This window comes from Hemitrygon akajei, unplaced genomic scaffold, assembly GCF_048418815.1.
Source record: "Hemitrygon akajei unplaced genomic scaffold, sHemAka1.3 Scf000067, whole genome shotgun sequence".
Taxonomy (NCBI): domain Eukaryota; kingdom Metazoa; phylum Chordata; class Chondrichthyes; order Myliobatiformes; family Dasyatidae; genus Hemitrygon; species Hemitrygon akajei.
The window spans coordinates 4,935,728-4,956,598 of record NW_027331953.1 but is presented as its reverse complement, the minus strand read 5'-3'; the positions used below and the strand labels follow the sequence as shown (position 1 = coordinate 4,956,598).

Genomic DNA, 20,871 nt, shown 5'->3' with positions numbered 1-20,871 from the left:
ATCCAAAGTATTTCCTAACATAGACAATTATTGCGATAGGTGTAAAACTGAAGTAGCCACTTTTTCACATATGTTCTGGTCATGTTCTTCATCAAAATCATTTTGGAAATCTTTATTTTCTACAATTTCTAAAGCTCAGAAAATTAATTTACAACCTAATGTACAAACCTTTGATTTCTGTCTATACATGCAGTCCTCGCATGACCTTTATCCTCCTCCACCTCACTATCTGCTCTAACACCCTGGTTCCCCTCCCACTGCAAATCTAGTTTAACCCCCTTTCCCCCCCCTCCCCCGAGCAGCACTAGTAAATCTACCTGCAAGGGTGTTATTCCCCCTCCAGTTCAGGGGCAAACCGTCCCGTCGGAACAGGCCCCACCTTCCCGGGAACAAAGCCAAATTGTCCAGAAACATGAAGCCCTCCCTCCTGCACCATCGCCTTAGCCACGTATTTAGCTGCACTCTCCGCACATTTATATTTACAGGGACTTTACCCCTGACGCCGGTCCCGGGACCCGACCCGTTTACAGACCCGGAGCGGAACCGGAGCAGTTTCTCAGCCACTGGTTTTCATCCCAGGTGGCGAAGAAAGAATAAAGTTTCTCCGTGAATTTATTCCCAGTGAAGGTGTGGAGATGGGACTTGGTCTCCGCGTTGTAAAATGAAACTGTCCCGGACTCGTAACTGAGATAAACTCCCACCCTCCCGGGGATGGGACCGGCAGCGAGACGGGACTCGGGGAAGGTGAGACCACGGGACACGTCATAATCCCGATGTAACACGTCACCAACTCGCCTGATGACCCAGAATCCGGTCTCCGGTCTCAGTCTGACCCGTCTCTTCCTCTCCACAGACTCTGCGGCGACTCCCAGACACCAGAACCGATTCCCCGTCACCTCCACTTCCCAGTAATGTCTCCCCGATGTGAATCCCTCCGATCCCAGCACACAAGCCAAGTTTGTGAATCTCTTCCCGGTGTCAGGGAGATTCCTCCGGGTCCTGGTACATCTCACACTCTTCCGATCCCAAGACACCTCGAGATACGGATCCGCCGTTTCCACATCTAGGGTGACAGAGACTGGGGGGAGAAGCAGAGAATTAGAGAGTCCCCGGGGAAAGGGGGGAGTCTCGGGCAGCGCGGCCCCGGGGATCGGGGGGAGACTCGGGCAGCGCGGCCCCGGGGATCGGGGGGAGACTCGGGCAGCGCGTCCCCGGGGATCGGGGGGAGACTCGGGCAGCGCGGCCCCGGGGATCGGGGGGGGGGGAGACTCGGATAGCGCGGCCCCGGGGATCTGGGGGAGACTCGGACAGCGCGACCCCGGGGATCTGGGGGAGACTCGGACAGCGCGGCCCCGGGGATCTGGGGGAGACTCGGCCAGCGCGACCCCGGGGATCTGGGGGAGACTCGGACAGCGCGGCCCCGGGGATCGGGGGGGAGACTCGGACAGCGCGGCCCCGGGGATCGGGGGGAGACTCGTGCAGCGCGTCCCCGGGGATCGGGGGGAGACTCGGGCAGCGCGGCCCCGGGGATCGGGGGGAGACTCGGGCAGCGCGGCCCCGGGGATCGGGGGGAGACTCGGACAGCGCGACCCCGGGGATCGGGGGGAGACTCAGACAGCGCGGCCCCGGGGATCTGGGGGAGACTCGGACGGCGCGACCCCGGGGATCGGGGGGAGACTCGTGCAGCGCGGCCCCGGGGATCTGGGGGAGACTCGGACGGCGCGACCCCGGGGATCGGGGGAGACTCGGGCAGCGCGGCACCCGGGGATCGGGGGAGACTCGGGCAGCGCGGCCCCGGTGATCGGGGGGAGACACGGGCCGCGCGGCGCCGGGGATCGGGGGAGACACGGGCAGCGCGGCCCCGGTGATCGGGGGGAGACTCGGGCAGCGCGGCCCCGGTGATCGGGGGGAGACTCGGGCAACGCGGCCCCGGGGATCGGGGGGATACTCGGACAGCGCGGCCCCGGGGATCGGGGGGAGACTCGGGCAGCGCGGCCCCGGGGATCGGGGGGAGACTCGGACAGCGCGGCCCCGGGGATCGGGAGGAGACTCGGACAGCGCGGACCCGAGGATCGGGGGGAGACTCGGGCAGCGGGGCCCCGGGGATCGGGGGAGACTCGGGCAGCGGGGCCCCGGGGATCGGGGGAGACTCGGGCGGCCGGAGCCCCGGGGATCGGGGGGAGACTCGGACATCGCGGCCCCGGGGATCGGGGGGAGACTCGGACAGCGCGGCCCCTGGGATCGGGAGGAGACTCGGACAGCGCGGACCCGAGGATCGGGGGGAGACTCGGGCAGCGGGGCCCCGGGGATCGGGGGAGACTCGGGCAGCGGGGGCCCCGGGGATCGGGGGAGACTCGGGCGGCCGGAGCCCCGGGGATCGGGGGGAGACTCGGACAGCTCGGCCCCGGGGATCGGGGGGAGACTCGGACAGCCCGGCCCCGGGGATCGGGGTAGACTCGGACAGCGCGGCCCCGGGGATCGGGGGGGAGACTCCGGCGGCGCGGCCCCGGGGATCGGGGGGAGACTCGGGCGGCTGGAGCCCCGGGGATCGGGGGGAGACTCGGACAGCGCGGCCCCGGGGATCGGGAGGAGACTCGGGCAGCGCGGCCCCGGGGATCGGGGGGAGACTCGGACAGCGCGGCCCCGGGGATCGGGTCGAGACTCGGACAGCGCGGCACCGGGGATCGGGGGGAGACTCGGGCAGCGCGGCCCCGGGGATCGGGGGGAGACTCGGGCAGCGCGGCCCCGGGGATCGGGGTAGACTCGGGCACCGTGGCCCCGGGGATCGGGGGAGACTCAGGCGGCTGGAGCCCCGGGGATCGGGGGGAGACTCGGACAGCGCGGCACCGGGGATCGGGGGGAGACTCGGGCAGCGCGGCCCCGGGGATCGGGGGGGAGACTCGGGCAGCGCGGCCCCGGGGATCGGGGTAGACTCGGGCACCGTGGCCCCGGGGATCGGGGGAGACTCAGGCGGCTGGAGCCCCGGGGATCGGGGGGGAGACTCGGACAGCGCGGCCCCGGGGATCGGGAGGAGACTCGGGCAGCGCGGCCCCGGGGATCGGGGGGAGACTCGGGCAGCGCGGCCCCGGGGATCGGGGGGGGGGGGGGTTTCCGCTGGACGGAGAGCAGAGAGACCCCTGACCCTTGACTCCTCAGACATGGGAAACATCCTCCCTCACTCCTGCCTGTTGACTCCTGAAAGAATTTTGTGTTTCCATGAGATCTCTCATTCTTCGAAACTGGGAACAGAGAACATAGAGCAGTACAGCACAGGAACAGGCCCGTCATACAATGTTCACATTCATTTGTGAGTGTGAAGTGGGGCAGTGTGATGGTTTGAGACAGTAAAGGAGGTGATCATTGGAACCAGTAGGGGACAGATGAATGGCACATCGAACCAGGAGAGGGAGTGGTGGAAAGCCCGTGGGTGAACTGTGTGTGTAGACGTTATGAGAAGCTGGAGGGGGCAAAGATGGGAGATGAGGATGACTTTGTCCCCTTTCCCAGAGCCCCATCCCTCGCAGCCCCTCATTAGGACAGGGGATGAATTTGCAGGAACCCTTAAGCAGAACAGGTCCTGATGAAGTGTTTCAGTCTAAACCGTGGACGTTTATTCTTTTCCATAGAAACTTTCCGGACTGCTGTTCCCCGAACAATTTGTGTGTGTTACTCTGCTTTAAATATACTCAATTATTTGGCCTCCACAGCTGCCTGTGGCAGATTCACTATCCTGTGGACAAAAGAATTCCTCCTCATCTCTGTCCTAAATGGACATCCCTATAGCCGGAGGCTGTGCTTACCGTTCTCGACCCACCCACATCCTCCCAACATCAACTCTCTCCAGACAGGTGTCAGAGAGATCTGGCGAGACCATTCATCAGGACCTGTGTAGCTTGGATTACCAGCATCTGCAGATTTTCTCCTGTTTGATTTTTAAAGCAGAAGTTAATAAGTAAACTTCTTGATCAGTCAGAGTCTCAAAAGTTATGGGAAGGAGGCAGGAGAATAGGGTTGAGAGGGGTAATAAATCAGCTATTCTTCTAAAATCCCGTGTGTACAGGCCCAGAACCATCAAACACTACTGATATGTTAACTCTTTCATTCCCAGAATTATTCTTGTGAATCTTCTGCACCCCCTCCAATGCCAGCACATGTTTTCCGATAGAAGGGACCCAAAACTGCTCACAATACTCCAAGTGTGGTCTGACCAATGCCTTATAAAACCTCAGAATTACATCCTTGCTCTTGTACTCTAATCCTCCCGAAATGAAAGCAAACATTGAGTTTGCCAATCTTACCACTGACACAAACTGCAAGTTAACCTTCAGGGAATCCTGCACAAGGACACCCATGTCCCTTTGCAACTCTGATTTTTGAATTTCGCCCTGTTTACAGAATTGTCTATGCCTTTATTCCTTCGACCAAAGTCATACCTGCCTAAGTTTTTACCTGTCAAACTCTACCTGTGTTGCAAGATCCTTATTCCGTATACTGGTGCATTCAAATAAGACCATAAGACAAAGCAGCAGAAGCCGGCCATTCGGCCCTTCGAATCTGCTCCACCATTTTATCATCAGCTGATCAATTCTCCCATTAGTCCCACTCCCCCACCTTCTCACCATGACCTTTGATGCCCTGGCTACTCACATACCTATCAATCTCTGTCTTAAATACACCCAATGACTTGGCTTCCACTGCCGCAAGAAATTCACTGATTCACCACCTTCTGGCTAAAAAAATTTCTTTGCATCTCTTTTCTGAATGGGCACCCTTCAATCCTTAAGTCATGCTCTCTCGTACTAGACTCCCCCACCATGGGAAACAACTTTGCCACATCCACTCTGTCCATGCCTTTTAACATTCGACATGTTTCTGTGAGGCTCCCCCTCATTCTTCTAAACTCCACGGAGTTCAGTCCAAGAGCGGTCAAATGTTCCTCATATGTTAACCCTCTCATTCCCGGAATCATTCTGGTGAATCTTCTCTGAACCCTCTCCAATGTCAAAACATCCATTCTTAAATAAGGAGCCCAAAACTGCACACAGTATTCCAAGTGAGGTCTTACCAGTTCCTTACAGAGCCTCAACATCACATCCCTGCTCCTATACTCTATTCCTCTAGAAATGAATGCCAACATTGCATTCGCCTTCTTCACCACTAACTCAAACTGGAGGTTAACCTTAAGGGTATCCTGCACGAGCACTCCCAAGTCCCATTGCATCTCAGGACTTTGAATTTTCTCTCCATTTAAATAATAGTCTGTCCGTTTATTTCTTCTACCAACGTGCATGACCATACACTTTTCAACATTGTATTTAATCTGCCACTTCTTTGACCATTCTCCTAATCTATCCAAGTCTCTCTGCAGACTCTCTGTTTGCTCAGCACTACCGTCCCCTCCACCTATCTTTGTATCATCAGCAAACTTAGCCACAAAGCCATCTATTCCATAATCCAAATTGTTGATGTACAACGTAAAAAGAAATGGCTCCAACACGGACCCCTGTGGAACACCACTGGTAACTGGCAGACAACCAGAATTGGATCCTTTATTCCCACTCTTTGTTTCCTGCCAATCAGCCAACGCTCTATCAACGTATGTAACTTTCCCGTAATTCCATGGGCTCTTATCTTGTTTAGCAGCCTCATGTGTGGCACCTTGTCAAAGGCCTTCTGAAAATTCAAATACACAACATCCACTGCATCTCCCTTGTCCAGCCTACTTGTAATCTCCTCAAAAAATTTCAATGGGTTTGTCAGGCAGGATTTTCCTTTAAGGAAACCATGCTGAGTTTGGCCTATCTTGTCATATGCCTCCAGGTACTCCGGAACCTCATCCTTGACAATTGACTCCAGAAACTTCCCAACCATTTCTCAAGCTAACAGGTCTATAATTTACTTTTTGCTTCCTTGCCCCTTTCTTAAATACCAGAGTGGCATTTACAATCTTCCACTCCTGCGGAACCATGCCAGAATCTTGACTTTTGAAAGATCATTGCTAATGCCTCCGCGATCTCCACAGCTACTTCCTTCAAAACACAAGGGTGCATTCCATCTGGTCCTGGAGATTTATCTACCCTTAGACTATTCAGCTTCCTGAGTACTTTCTCTGTCATAATTGTGACTGCGCACACTTCTCTTCCCTGACACACTTGAGTGTCCGGTATACTGCTGATATCTTCCTCAGTGAGGACTGATGCAAATACTCGTTCAGTTCCTCAGCCATCTCCTTATCTCCCATTACAATTTCTCCAGCATCATTTTCTATCGGTCCTATATCCACTCTCACCTGTTTTTTACTCTTTATATACTTGAAAAAGCTTTTAGTATCTTCTTTGATATTATTTGCTAGCTTCCTTTTATAGTTCATCTTTTCCCTCTTAATGGCCTTCTTAGTTTCCTTTTGTAAGCTTTTAAAAACTTCCCAATCCTCTGTCTTCCCACTAATTTTTGCTTCCTTGAATGCCCTCTCCTTTGCTTTTACTTTGGCTTTGACTTCTCTTGTCAGGCACGGTCGCATCCTTTTTCCATTCGAAAATGTCTTCTTTTTTTGGAATATATCTGTCTTGCACATTCCTCACTTCTCGCATAAACTCCAGCCACTGCTGCTCTGCCATCCTTCCCGCTAGTGTCCCTTTCCAGTCAAATTTGGCCAGTTCCTCTCTCGTGAAACTGTAATTTCCTTTACTCCACTGCAATACTGACACATCGGATTTCGGCTTCTCTTTCTCAAATTTCACAGTGAATTCAATCATGTTACGATCACTGCCTCCTAACGGTTCCTTCACCTCAATCTCTCTAATCACCTCTGGGTCATTACACAATATCCAATCCAGTACCTCTGATCCCCTAGTGGGCTCAACAACAAGCTGTTCTGAAAAGCCATCTCGTAGACATTCTACAAATTCTCTGTCTTGAGATCCAGTGTTGACCTGATTTTCCCAATCCACTCGCATGTTAAAATCCCCACAATTATCATAACACTGCCCTTCTGGCAAGCCTTTTCTATTTCCTGTTGTAATTTGTAGTCCACCTCATTGCAGCTGTTAGGAGGCCTGTAGATAACTGCCATCAGGGTCCTTTTACCCCTGCGATTTCTTAGCTCAACCCAGAAAGATTCTGCACCTTCTGATCCTATGTTACCTCTTTCTAATGATTTAATATCATTTCTTACCAGTAAAGCCACGCCACCCCCTCTGCCTACCTGCCTGTCCTTCCGATACACCGTGTATCCTTGGACATTCAGCTCTCTGAGACATGCATCCTTTAGCCACGTCTCAGTGATGGCCACAAAATTATACCTGCCAATCTGTAGCTGTGCAACAAGATCATCCACCTTATTCCTTATGCTGTGTGTATTTAGGTATAACACCTTAAGTCCAGTATTTGATACTTTTTGTTTTGATTGCACTGCAACTCATCCCAGTGGCTGCAAATTTGCCCCATCACCTGCCTGTCCTTCCTGACATCTTTACTGCTCACTATCTTAGATTTATTTCTGTTTTCCCCCTCCTCTACTCTATCATTCCTGTTTCCCATCCCCCTGCCAAATTAGTTTAAACCCTCCCTAACAGCTCTGTTAAACATTCCCGCTATGGTTCAGGTGTAACCCATCCTTTTCGAACCGACAATACTTCCCCCAGAAGAGATACCAATGATCCAAGAATCTGAAGCCCTGCCCCCTGCACCAGTCTCTCAGCCACGCATTCATCTGCCTGATCCTACTATTCTTGCCCTCGCTAGCACGTGGCACAGGTAGCAATCCTGAGATTACTACCCTGGAGGTCCTGCTTCTCTGCTTCCTTCCTAACTCCTGGAAATCTCTCTTCAGGACCTCCTCCCTTTTCCTCTCTATGTCATTGGTACCAACATGTACCAAGACAGCTGGCTGCTCGCCCTCTCCCTTCAGAATATTCTGGACCCAATCCGAGACATCCCGTACCCTGGCACCTGGGAGGCAGCACACCATGCGGGTATCTCTACCAGGCTCACAGAATCTCCTGTCTGTTCCCCTGACTATGGAATCCCCTATGACTACCGCATTCCTCTTCTCCCTCCTTCCCTCCTGCACAACAGCGCCAGGCTCAGTGCCAGAGACCCGGTCACCGTGGCCGTCCCCTGTCCGGTCATCCCCCTCAACAGCATCCGAAACGATATACTTGTTGCTGAGGGGGGCAGCCACAGGGGTGCTCTCCACTATCCAGGCATTTCCCCTCCCTCTCCTGATGTCACCCAGTTTTCTGACCCCTGTAGCCTAGGGATGACTACCTCCCTGTAGCTCCTGTCTATCACCTCTTCATTTTCTCTAATAAGCAGTCGGTCATCAAGCTGCAGCTCCAGATCCCTAACACGGTCTCCGAGGAGCTGAATCTCGGTTCACCTGGTGCAGATGTGGCTATCAGGGAGGCTGGAGGTCTCCCAGGATTCCCACATCTGACACCCTGAACAAAGCACTAACCCTGCAGACATGCTACCTAATTCTACAGGAATGAAACAAAGAAAGATAGGTCTACTCACCCACTTACTTCGCCAAACACACAAACTTTTTAAACCATTGGCTAATGTGCCCTGCTTTTCCCCCGTCCGTCCAGGCCGATTTGCCAAGGGGAGAAAAAGAGTCGGTGCCTCGCTCTCTCTTCCCGTTACCGCCTAAGCCCGTTGAGCCAAAGCCCTACACTCTGCTGCCACCCACTCCGCTGCCCGCTGTATAGGGGGGTCTTCTTTTTAAACTCTCCGCGCTGTCCTGCGCAGTCTCGCCGTTCTTGTACACGAAGTTTTTTTTTAAAAACTGCCTTCCTTCAGGATTTAGCTCCCACGCCGCCCTTCTTGTCCCAATCTAAAAAAACACCTTCAGTCCTGTATTCATCAGCCTATTCCACACTGTCCACATGAAATTCAGCAAGGCCTTTGATGTCGATGATAGACCACACTTGGAGTTTTGTCTGCATTTCCGGTTCCCGAATATGGGGAGGATGTCATTACACTGGACAGGAGGCTTCAGGAGGATGTTACCAGGCCTGGGGGCTTGGGTTAAAAGCAGAGAGTGGATAAGATAGATAGATAGATAGATAGATAGATAGATAGATAGATAGATAGATACTTTATTCATCCCCATGGGGAAATTCAACATTTTTTCCAATGTCTCATACACTTATTGTAGCAAAACTAATTACATACAATACTTAACTTAGTAAAAATATGATATGCATCTAAAATCACCCTCTCAAAAAGCATTAATAATAGCTTTTAAAAAGTTCTTAAGTAGTTTACTTAAATACATTGAGTCCTAACCCCGGCACTTTAGCATATCTTACTCCTGGCAGTTGAATTGTAAAGCCGAATGGCATTGGGGAGTATTGATCTCTTCATCCTGTCTGAGGAGCACTGCATCGATAGCAACCTGTCGCTGAAACTGCTTCTCTGTCTCTGGATGGTGGTATGTAGAGGATGTTCAGGGTTTTCCATAATTGACCGTAGCCTACTCAGCGCCCTTCGCTCTGCTACCGATGTTATACTCTCCAGTACTTTGCCCACGACAGAGCCCGCCGTCCTTACCAGCTTATTAAGACGTGAGGCGTCCCTCTTCTTAATGCTTCCTCCCCAACACGCCACCACAAAGAAGAGGGCGCTCTCCACAACTGACCTATAGAACATCTTCAGCATCTCACTACAAACATTGAATGATGCCAACCTTCTAAGGAAGTACAGTCGACTCTGTGCCTTCCTGCACAAGGCATCTGTGTTGGCAGACCAGTCTAGCTTCTCATCTAACTGTACTCCCAGATACTTGTAGGTCTTAACCTGCTCCATACATTCTCCATTAATGATCACTGGCTCCATATGAGGCCTAGATCTCCTAAAGTCCACCACCATCTCCTTGGTCTTGGTGATATTGAGACGCAGGTAGTTTGAGTTGCACCATATCACAAAGTCCTGTATCAGTTTCCTATACTCTTCCTCCTGTCCATTCCTGACACACCCCACTATGGCCGTGTCATCAGCGAACTTCTGCACATGGCAGGCTATTCAGCTGTACTGTAGGATGTTCAGGTATGACCCGTTATCGAGGTAAATAATTCATAAGGAGCTTAAATAACGTTTGTTTTTCCAAGAAATGGGAGTACAGAACCAGAGGCCTCAGATTGAAAGTGAGATGGGAAATTTTTCTGAGTGGTCTATCGGGTAATATTCTCATGGAGAGGGAGGTTGGTAAATGGAATTTGACCTCAGACGCTGTAGAAACAGGTAAAAATAAAATATTTTAAAATAAATTTGGGCAGGTGCACAGAAGGGAAATGGTTAAAGGTTAAACACACACAAGAACTTTTTAAAAGCTATTATTAATGCTTTTTGAGAGAGTGATTTAGATGCATATCATATTTTGACTGAGTTAAGTATTGGTTGTAATTAGTTTTGCTACAATAAGTGTATGGGACATTGGAAAAAAATGTTGAATTTCCCCATGGGGATGAATAAAGTATCTATCTATCTAAAAATGGGCCATGCTCAAGAAGACACCTTAGTCTTGCAGATTGATGAAGTGGGCCGTGAGTTCAACATCCATCAAACCCTCCCAGATCATCCTCCTGAGGAATCTCACCCCGGAGTCTGTCTGTGAAGTGTTGATGTGACGTCACGTCAGAGGGCAGCTCAGTGCCACAGAACAGACAGACTGGGTAAGGACGGCAGATTTCAATCCTAAATGGGAATTTGTGCCTACTTCTGTGGCCGTGTGTCACACTCTGATAGTATATCCGTGTGTGTGTGTGTGTGTGTGTGTGTGTGTGTGTGTGTGTGTGTGTGTGTGTGTGTGTGTGTGTGTGTGTGTGTGTGTGTGTGTGTGTGTGTGTGTGTGTGTGTGTGTGTGTGTGTGTCTGTTGATTGTGGTAAATATTCGTCTGGTGTGTATACACATTGAAGGAGAGTGTGCATATTGAAGAATTTGTATGTTACAGTGTGTCATCACATGTCTGGTGTGTGTTGACAATGTGTCACACGTGATTGAGTTGTTTAAATGAATAAATGACTGTCTCTGAAGAGATTGGTTTCCAGGTTACTGAGGGAAATAACAACGTACATTGCTGAGGCTCTGACTACAATCTGCCAGTCCTTCCTGTGTATGTGTGTGAGGGAGCTTTGCCAGGCCGGTTATGCTGTGTGTGCTTCTCCCGAGATGAAATCTTGACCCATGTCAATGCTTGTTGGTGTGTCCGAGCTCATTCTCACAATGCTTTGATGTAGTGGTCTGATCACCATAAGACATAGGAGCAGAATTAGGCCATTTGCCCATCGAGTCTGCTCCGCCATTCAATCATGGCTGATCCTTTTGTTCCCTCCTCAGCCCCACTCCCTTCTCCCCGTAACCTTTGATACTGTGTCCAATCTAGAACCTATCAAGCTCTGCCTTAAATGCACACAATAAGTTCCACAAATTCACCAGCTGCTGGCTCAAATTTGTTCACATGTGCTTTAAATAGATGCCCCTCTAATTTGAGGCTGTGCCCTGTTGTCCTAAACTCCACCACCATGGGAAACATCCTTTCCACATCTACTTTGTCTAGGACTTTCAACATTCAAAATGTTTCAATGAGATCCCCCCTTATCTTTCTAAATTCTATCGAGTACAGACACAGAACTATCAAACGTTCCTCGTATGATAACCCTTTCATTCCCGGATACATCCTTATGAAATGAACCTTCTGCAATGCCAGCACACCTTTTCTTAGAAAGCTGTTCACAATACTCAAGGTGAGGCCTCACCAGTGCCTTATAAAGCCTCAGCATCACATCCCTGCTCTTGGATTGAATGCTATGTAAACCCCTTGAATTGAATACTAACATTGGATTTGCCTTGCTCACCATTGACTCTACCTGCAAGTTAACCTTTAGTGTGTTCTGCAGAATGACTGCTAAGTCCATTTTCATCTCAGCTTTTTGGGTTTTCTCCCCATTTGAAAAAAAAATCCGCACATTATTTCTACGACCAAAGTGCATGACCATGCATTTTCCAACATCGTATATCATTTGCCACTTTCTTTCCCATTCTCCTCATTCAAGTCCTTGTGCAGCCTAACTGTTTCCTCGACACTACCGGCCCCTCCACCAATCTTTGTATCATATGCAAACTTGGAAACAAAGCCATCTACTCCAGGACAAGAAGGTATGAATTCAGGATTGAAGGACGTCCTTTTAGAACTGAGATGTGGAGACATTACTTTAGTCAGTGTGTGGAAAATCTCTGGAATTTGTTGCCACAAGTGGCTGTTAAGGCCAAGGCATATTTAAGTCAGAGAGGATAGGGTCTTGATTAGCCAGGGCATCAAAGGGTATATGGTGAAAGCAGGAGAGTGGGGATGACTGGAAGAATTGGATCTGCCCATGACTGAATGGTGGAACAGACTCGATGGGCTGAATGACCTACTTCTGCTCCTATATCTTATGGTCTATTTCATCTGCCAAATCTTGATATACAGCCTAAAATGAAGGTGTCCTAACACTGACCCCTGTGGAACACAAGTCACTGGCACTCAACCAGAAAAGGATCCCTTTACTCTCATTCGCTGTTTCCTACCAATCAGCCAATGTCCTAACCATGCCTGTAACTTTTCGGTAATACCATGGCCTCTTAACCTGGTTACCACCTTCATGTGTGGCACTTTGTCAAAGGCCTTCTGAGATTCCAAATATACAACATCCACTGCATCCCCTTTACCTATCCTGCTTGTAATCTCCTCAAAGAATTCCAACAGGTTTGTCAGGCAGGATATTCCCTTAACGAAGCCATGCTGACTTGCCCTGTCTTGTCTAGTGTCACCAAGTATTCCATAACCTCATACTTAACAGTTGAGTCCAATTTCTTCCCAACCACAGAGGTGAGGCGAACTGGTCTGTAATTTCCTTTGTGTTACCTTCCCTCTTACTTAAAGAGTAATTTTCCAGCCCTCTGGCACCATGCCAGGGTCCAATAATTTTTGGGAGATCATTTCAAATGCCTCCACAATGTCTACCACAACCTCTTTCAGAACACTAGGGTGCAGTTCATCTGGTCCGGGTGACTTATGTACCTTTAGGTCTTTCAGCTTTTTGAGCACCTTCTCCCTTGTAACAGTAACTGCACTCACTTCTCTTCCCTAGCACCCTTCAACACCAGGCACAGTGCTAGTGTCTTCCACGGTGAAGACTGGTGCAAAATATTTGGTTTATCTGCCATCTCTTTATCCCGCGTTATTATATATCCGGCCTCATTTTCTAGCGGTCCTATATCCACTCTCATCTCTGTTTTATTTTTTTACAATACTTGAAAAACAATTTGGTATTGTTTGCTAACTTGTTTTACAAAGACAGGTGTGTAAAAAGGGCCTGAAGGATCATTGGAGACCAGAGTCACCCCAACCACAAACTGTACCAGGTGCTACCATCCGGGATACGGTACGCAGCATAAAAGCCAGGAGCAACAGGCTCCGGGACAGCTTCTTCAACCAGGCCATCAGACTGATTAACTCGTGTTGACACAACTGTATTTCTATGTTATATTGACCAGCATGTTATACATATAATTCATCATAAATTACTATAAATTGCACATTGCATATTTAGATGGAGACGTAACGTAAAGATTTTAATCCTCATGTATATGAAGATGTAAGTAATAAAGTCAATTTAAATCAATTTCTTGTTTATTTTTCCCATCCAATCATCCTTTCAGTTCCTCTCTGTAGATATTTACAAGCTTCCCAATCCTCTGTCTTCCTACTAATTTTTGTTTAGTTGTATGCCCTCTCTTTTGCCTTTACAATAACTTGTCTTCCCTTATCAGCCACGGTTTTACTATTTTGCCATTTGAGTATTTATTTATTTTTGGAATACATCTATCCTTCACCTCTCACATTCTCCCAGAAACTGACACCATTTCTGCTCTTCTCTCATCCCTGCCAGCATCTCCTTCCAATTTACTTTGGCCAACTCCTCTCTCAGACCAATGTAATTTCTTTCACTCCTCTGAAATACTACAATGTCAGACTTTACTTTCTCCTTATCAAATTTCAAGTTGAACTCAGTCGTGTTGTGAGCACTGCTTCCTAAGGGTTCTTTTAACTACTCACCTCTGGTTCAATACATAACACCCAATCCAGTAGAGCTGTTCCCCGAGTAGGCTCAACGACAAACTGCTCAAGAAAGCCATCACATTGCATTCAACAAACTCACTCTCTTGAGATCCTTTACCAACCTGATTTTCCCAATTGCCCTGCATGTTGAAATCTCCAATGATTATCATAACATTGTCCTTTTCATCAACCTTTTCTATTTCCAGTTGTAATCGGTGGGCCCCAACCCACTGACTGTTGGGAGGCCTGTATATGACAGCTGTCAGTGTCATTTTTACTTATGCAGTTTCTTACCTCAATCCACAAAATTCAACATCTTCCAATCCTATGTCACATCTTGCTGCTGATTTACCAGCAGAACCACGTCACCCCCTCACCCGACCTTCCTATACCACCGATACATTGTGTAACCTTGGACATTCAGCTCCCAACTACAACCATCCTTCAGCCACGATTCCGTGATACCTGACAATCGGTAATATTGAAACAAGATCATCCACCTTATTTCTCATACTTCATGCATTGAGATATAACACTTTGTGTACTGTATCTGCTACCCTTTTTAATTCTGCATCCCTAATGCACTGATACTCACCTTGCTGGCTGCAATTTTCTCCTCTCATCTGTCCGCCATATCTGACAGTCTGACTGCACGCTATCTTTGCATTTTTACCATCAGTCCTATCCCTTCACTCCAGTTCCAACCCCGCACCCCACCAAATTAGTTGAAACCCTCCCCAACAGCTCTATCAAACCTCTCTGTGAGAATATTGTTCTCCCTCGGGTCGAGGTGCAACCCATCCCTTTTGAGCAGGTCATTCCTCCACCAGAACAGATCCCGATGATCCAAGAACCTGAATCCCTGTCCCCAGCACCACCTTCTCAGCCATGTTTATCTGTCAAATTATCCTGTTTCTACCCTCACCAGCACGTGGCACAGGCAGCAATCCAGAAATTACAACCCTGGGGGTACTGCTTCTGAGCTTTCTACCAAGCTAGCCAGATTCTTTTCAGGACCTCTTTGTTTTTACTTCCGATGTAATTGGTCCCAAAATGCAACAAGTTATCTGGCTGTTTTCCCTCCCTCTCTAAAATGCTGCAGACACGATCGGAGACATCCCTGACCTTGGCACATTCGGGTGTCCAATTCCCGTCCATATATTCTCCTGTCTGTCTCCTGACAATTGAGTCCCCTGTCCCTACTGCTCCCCTCTTCTGCCTCTAACAACAGTGAGAGTTGTGGTTCCAGAAGGGGGAAGACCTGTGTCAGTCAGAGTCTGCACTCACAGGGCACAGAGGACAATCCCTGTCACCACAGTGATACTCGCTTTTATTCCCTACAATATCATCAAGTCAGTATTAAATTCCCAGCTCCTGTGGTAGATTCAAACTCATGTCCTGGTGTGTTAGTGCAGTGTGTCTGGAATCAGGACACAGTGGTTCATCTTCCAGTCCCGTGTATTGGTTGTATTGTGACCCTGTGCTGGTGTGTTCAGGGGTCTGACATCTTCAGCTGACCATGTGACAGCGATGCCTCCCAGTCGGTGGGGTTGATGTGAAATAAACTTCAGTTCCCCTTCAGTCCATTATCACAGCCAATCCTTGCTTCAGCTTATAAATTAATTGTGTTTCATGAATAAGTAAAAATGAATCTTTGTAAGTTTTACCTCGGTTAATGGCATCAAGTGTTTCTCTCAGCACTGTGTTCAACAAATAGAAGCAATCGAATTTTTCAACCGGTAGGGCTTCATCTGTCACTGACAATTCCTGGACATCGTCACTGATTCTGTAAATATTAAACTGCTGGTGATAAACTGGAATTTTGAAGTATTTTACAAATCCATACAGGGTTTCAGTAAAGAGCATGTCCTACCTCCTCTTTCGATGAGCTTCCTCCTGAAATAAATAAAAGCACAAATCTGATTAGACTTGGACTTAATGTCGACATCCTGAATTTCATCCAAATCATTACAAGGTGTTGAAAATTCCCACTCCCACAGTCACAAACACACACCAGCAATACAGAACCACGGGGTAAATTACAGGGAAAGTTTCTGAAATTCAGACCATTACTGAGAGGATGGAACTGACAGGAAAGACAGGACAGGCTGTGCATTACCATCTGGATAAAGCGTCAGAATGATAAAATGGAACAATTTAAGATCAGTGATGGATTTGCTTGCGCGAAGGTGGAAAAAGTACCTCATTTATGGTGAACTCGAGAGGACACAGGTGCTTGGAAGTAGTACAGAGGAGATGTCGGGTAAGTGTTTTGGAATGGGTGGAATGAGCTGCCGGCAACAAAGGTGGAGGTGGATGCAATAGGGTCTTTCAAGAGACTCCCACACAGGTACATGGAGCTTGGAAAAATAGAGAGCTATGGGTAACTCGAGGTAATTTCTAAAGTCAGTAGATGTTCGACACAGCATTGTGGGCCAAAGAGACTGTATTGTGCTGCAGGTTTTCTTTGTTTCTATGTTTCTATTTATGGGGAGACCTTCAGTCAAAGATAAAATGCCAGGAGGTTTTTAATAAATCCCACAAGAATTTTAGTGAAGAGGATGTGGAACTCAACGCCACAGGAGTGGTTGAAATGGATCAGCAGAGATTGAATGTAATGGGGAGGCTGGATAAACACGTGAGGGACCAGGGAGTTCGGGGCATTGTTGCTGGGTGCGGTGAGTAGGTGGCAGGAGGTTTGTGCAGAGGGGAAATTGATAGAAGATGGACTGAATGGCCTGCTCATGACAGCGAACGGGACACAATCCCATGTAAAAATAATTCGAAAAAGTAGAGACAGTGAAAGTTTCTGTAATCTGATGGAAACTGGATATGGAGGCTAAGTCTGATGTGTGGGTCACATTCTTTGTTCTCACTGATTGACAGAGAGACCCTCACACCCACCGCACCAGACACACTCACAGCCTGTGACTAGAACTGGGTGTTAATGTGAGTTTTAGAGGATATTTAATGTTCTAATTAAGGACACAATCAGCAGCTCTGTGTTATGATCAGAGTAAATCATTTCAGAGAAGATTGCATTCTGTCCTGGGATGTACAGAAGTTGTGGAAATCCAGTTTTTGGAAAACATCAACCCTGAATAGTTGCATCAATTGTCTGGTGAGAAACAGTTTACTGCCATTTGTAAATGCTGTGTGTAGGAGCAACACGTCAGTTTTCTGTCTGCGTTGTATTCTGTGTTAGGTGTTTATTACGATAACCAGTCAGGTGAGTGGGGACGTGGTAAAAGTGAAGGGAATAAGTTACATATTCATACTTTGTTCTGTGTTGTTTTGATCCTGGGACTGGCAGATGCCATATCTTTTGTTGACCGATTAATTGCAGTTTAATTTATGATTAATAATGCTGAAATTTCATCGCTTAAATATTGTATGTTGCTGATAAAGGATCGAATATCTGTCTCCGACATTTTAGAATGTCATTAGCGGAGTGATTGGAGGTTTGTCATGCAAGGAGTACAATCTGTGTGAGGACACCAGCAGCGGCAATTGATTTGTTAGAATTGGCCGCTGTGCTGTGTTTATTTCAAACATACCACTGTTCATTTAGTGCCCTTTGACAGAAACAAATTGAAATGTAATCCCTCACCTTGAGAAACATCACACTGTCTTTTTGATCCATCTGTTCCTTTAACTTAGTGATTTCCTCCTGAATAATCCTTATATTCTCTTGAATCTTAAGAAGACTTTTCTCCATTGGGTTGAGAATCCTCTTCTCTTCTTCCCTGAGATCCCCGAGTAAGCTCTGCTCTTTCTCAGTGATAATCTGGCGCAGTTCAGCAAACTGGGATGTGATGTGGGTCTGAACGCTGTGTGACTGTTTCTGTCGAATGAAAGGTGAAGATTAATATACTGCATTGCTGTGTTGTATTTCCTTATGACATTAAGGTGACCATTTGGCCCATTGGGGTCCATACTACTTCTGAGACATTCCCGTCAACCCCATTCCCTCACGTTTTCCTGAAACCTATTCCCCCCATTGACCCATTAACTCCCACCTGATTCACATATACCCTCCCCCACCTTCACAGGGTTAATTGTAATTAACCATTTAACCAGCATGTTCTTGGGATGTGTCTAAAACCGTCATGGCCACAGGGAGAGCATGCAATCTCCACACAGATGGCAGCAGAGGTCAGGATCGAACCCAGGTCACTGGAGCTGCGATTCTCGGCTATTCTGCATTAAATGGAGCAAAACTCGACAGTAATATCAGAAATTCCGCTCAGGAAGCCTCACCCGAACTCCGGAAATCTTCTCTTTCTGTTGCTGCTCTTTTTCCTGGAAGTCTGATTTCTTTTTTGTGAGAGAGTCTAAGGAAGATTTTAGCTGATCCTGGAAGTCAGAGAGTGAAGGAAATAGAAAAAAAGATGCATCGAAATAAACAGGGGATCAAACCCGATTATCGCACAAAATGCCGGAGGAACTCAGTGAGTCAGGCAGCATCTATTCAGGGGAAATAAACAGTCGGTGTTCCGGGATGAGACCCTTCATTAGGACTGGGAAGGAATGGGACAGAAGCCAGAATAAAAAGGTTGGGGATGAGAACCAGCTGACAGTTGACGGGTAAGACAACGTGAGGGGGAGCGTGGGGGAGGGTGATGAAGTGAGAAGCTGAGAGGGGACAGGTGGAAGAGGTAAAGGGCTGGAGAAGAAGGAATCTAATACGAGAGGACAATCGACCATGGGAGAAAAGGGAGGAACTGGGCTGTTTGCGGCCCTGAATGGTGACGAGGGAGGAGGTTAGGAGTCAGGTGCAGCACTCGTCCCACTTGCAGGTGTCGGTGCCAGGAGGGAGATCAGTGGGGAAGAGCGAGTGGGTCAGGGCGATACAGTACGGGGAGCGCGATCCGTATGGAGAGCGGAGAGTTGCGGGGAGGGGTGGGTCTGGGCTGTTGGAGGGAGAGATGCGTTTGCTGGTAGAATCCCGTTGGAGATGTCGAAAGTTGCGGGGTGATGGTATGTAGGACAACGGAAATGTGTTGAGTATTAAATTAACATTAGTTTTACCTTGTAGATTTTAACAGCTTCTTTAATCGGCATGAAGCGGTGCTCTCTGTGTTCCTGCGCCACTGCACAGACCAGACAGATCAGTGTCTTGTCCGTTTCACAAAACAGCTTCAGTTCTTCCTCATGTTCCTCGCAGTGACGTTTACTTTCCTTCCCTTTCGGGTTCAGGTTTAGATTTCGAAATTTTTCAGCCAGATTTGCTAAGGCCCGATTCACCCTGAGGGTGCGGTCAGCAAACACCGCTCTACATTCCGGGCAGGAGTTTCTCTCCTCCCTTTCCCAACACCGTGTGATACAAGAGCGGCAGAAGTTGTGCCCACACTCCAGTGACACCGGATCAGTGAATAAATCCAGGCAGTCGGGACAAATTGCCTCCTCGCTCAAACTCTCGACCTGTCCTTTTGAAGCCATGTTAACTCCCAGCACTTCCTGATTCAGAATGCTTTCACTTTCGGGGAGCTGCTGATCCCCTGCAGTACCGCGATTGTCCACTACCCGCGCTGCAGTCTCGGGGAATGAACATTCTGCTGCTGGATGTGTTCAATGGGAAGTAGTAGTGGTAATTTCCATCGCAGGGTGGGATCAGCGACACATTAAACAGCTCAGAACAGAAATGAAAACTCGGCCTCGGACTGCCTAAGCCCGGCTGCGAAAGGAGCGGCGTTGGGCCCGGGGTTTGCAACCTCGTCCGGAAAAGTGGCAGTGCACAGAAAAGTCAAATGAACCTCCAAAGGCCTCATCCCTGAGATCGGAAGGTCCTTCCCCTGGAAGACGATTGAAGTCGTGCGGTGAAAGGAGAAGCCACAGGGCCGGTAACCTTCGCCCTGGACAGGGGACTCTGACGAGCTGCTGTTGACGGCCTGTGTCCCGGTAGGCGTGATGAGCTAAAGAAGAAGCAGAACAGAAATGAAGCCGGAGAGAAGAGCCTGGTTCAGTCTGAGGCAGGACTGAAAGGGACAAGTTCTGAAAAGAGAGGCACAAGTGACTGCAGATGCTGGAATCTCGATGGTGGTGGACTTTAGGAGATCTAGGCCTCATATGGAGCCAGTGATCATTAATGGAGAATGTGTGGAGCAGGTTAAGACCTACAAGTATCTGGGAGTACAGTTGGACGAGAAGCTAGACTGGACTGCCAACACAGATGCCTTGTGCAGGAAGGCACAGAGTCGACTGTACTTCCTTAGAAGGTTGGCGTCATTCAATGTCTGTAGTGAGATGCTGAAGATGTTCTATAGGTCAGTTGTGGAGAGCGCCCTCTTCTTTGTGGTGGCGTGTTGGGGAGGAAGCATTAAGAAGAGGGACGCCTCACGTCTTAATAAGCTGGGAAGGAAGGCGGGCTCTGTCGTGGGCAAAGTACTGGAGAGTATAACATCGGTAGCTGAGCGAAGGGCGCTGAGTAGGCTACAGTCAATTATGGAAAACCCTGAACATCCTCTACATAGCACCATACAGAGACAGAGAAGCAGTTTCAGCGACAGGTTACTGTCGATGCAATGCTCCTCAGACAGGATGAAGAGGTCAATACTCCCCAATGCCATTAGGCTTTACAATTCAACCGCCAGGAGTAAGATATGTTAAGTGCCAGGGTTGATTGTATTTAATGTATTTAAGTAAACTACTTAAGAACTTTTTAAAAGCTATTATTAATGCTTTTTGAGAGAGTGATTTAGATGCATATCATATTTTTACTGAGTTAAGTATTGTATGTAATTAGTTTTGCTACAACAAGTGTATG

General features: G+C 48.6%; 1 protein-coding gene across 1 annotated transcript; it reads right to left on the bottom strand.

Annotated features, from left to right (window-relative positions):
* Positions 1–301: 301 nt before the first annotated feature.
* Positions 302–19,548, bottom strand: LOC140722006 (zinc-binding protein A33-like). The gene is made up of 6 exons (XM_073036820.1): positions 19,137–19,548; positions 18,366–18,461; positions 17,716–17,949; positions 15,979–16,001; positions 15,773–15,891; positions 302–1,078 (listed from the first exon to the last, which is right to left on the bottom strand). The coding sequence occupies exons 1-6, from the start codon at positions 19,545–19,547 to the stop codon at positions 525–527; spliced, it is 1,437 nt and encodes a 478-aa protein (XP_072892921.1). The 5' UTR covers position 19,548; the 3' UTR covers positions 302–524.
* Between the last annotated feature and the right edge of the window lie 1,323 nt (positions 19,549–20,871).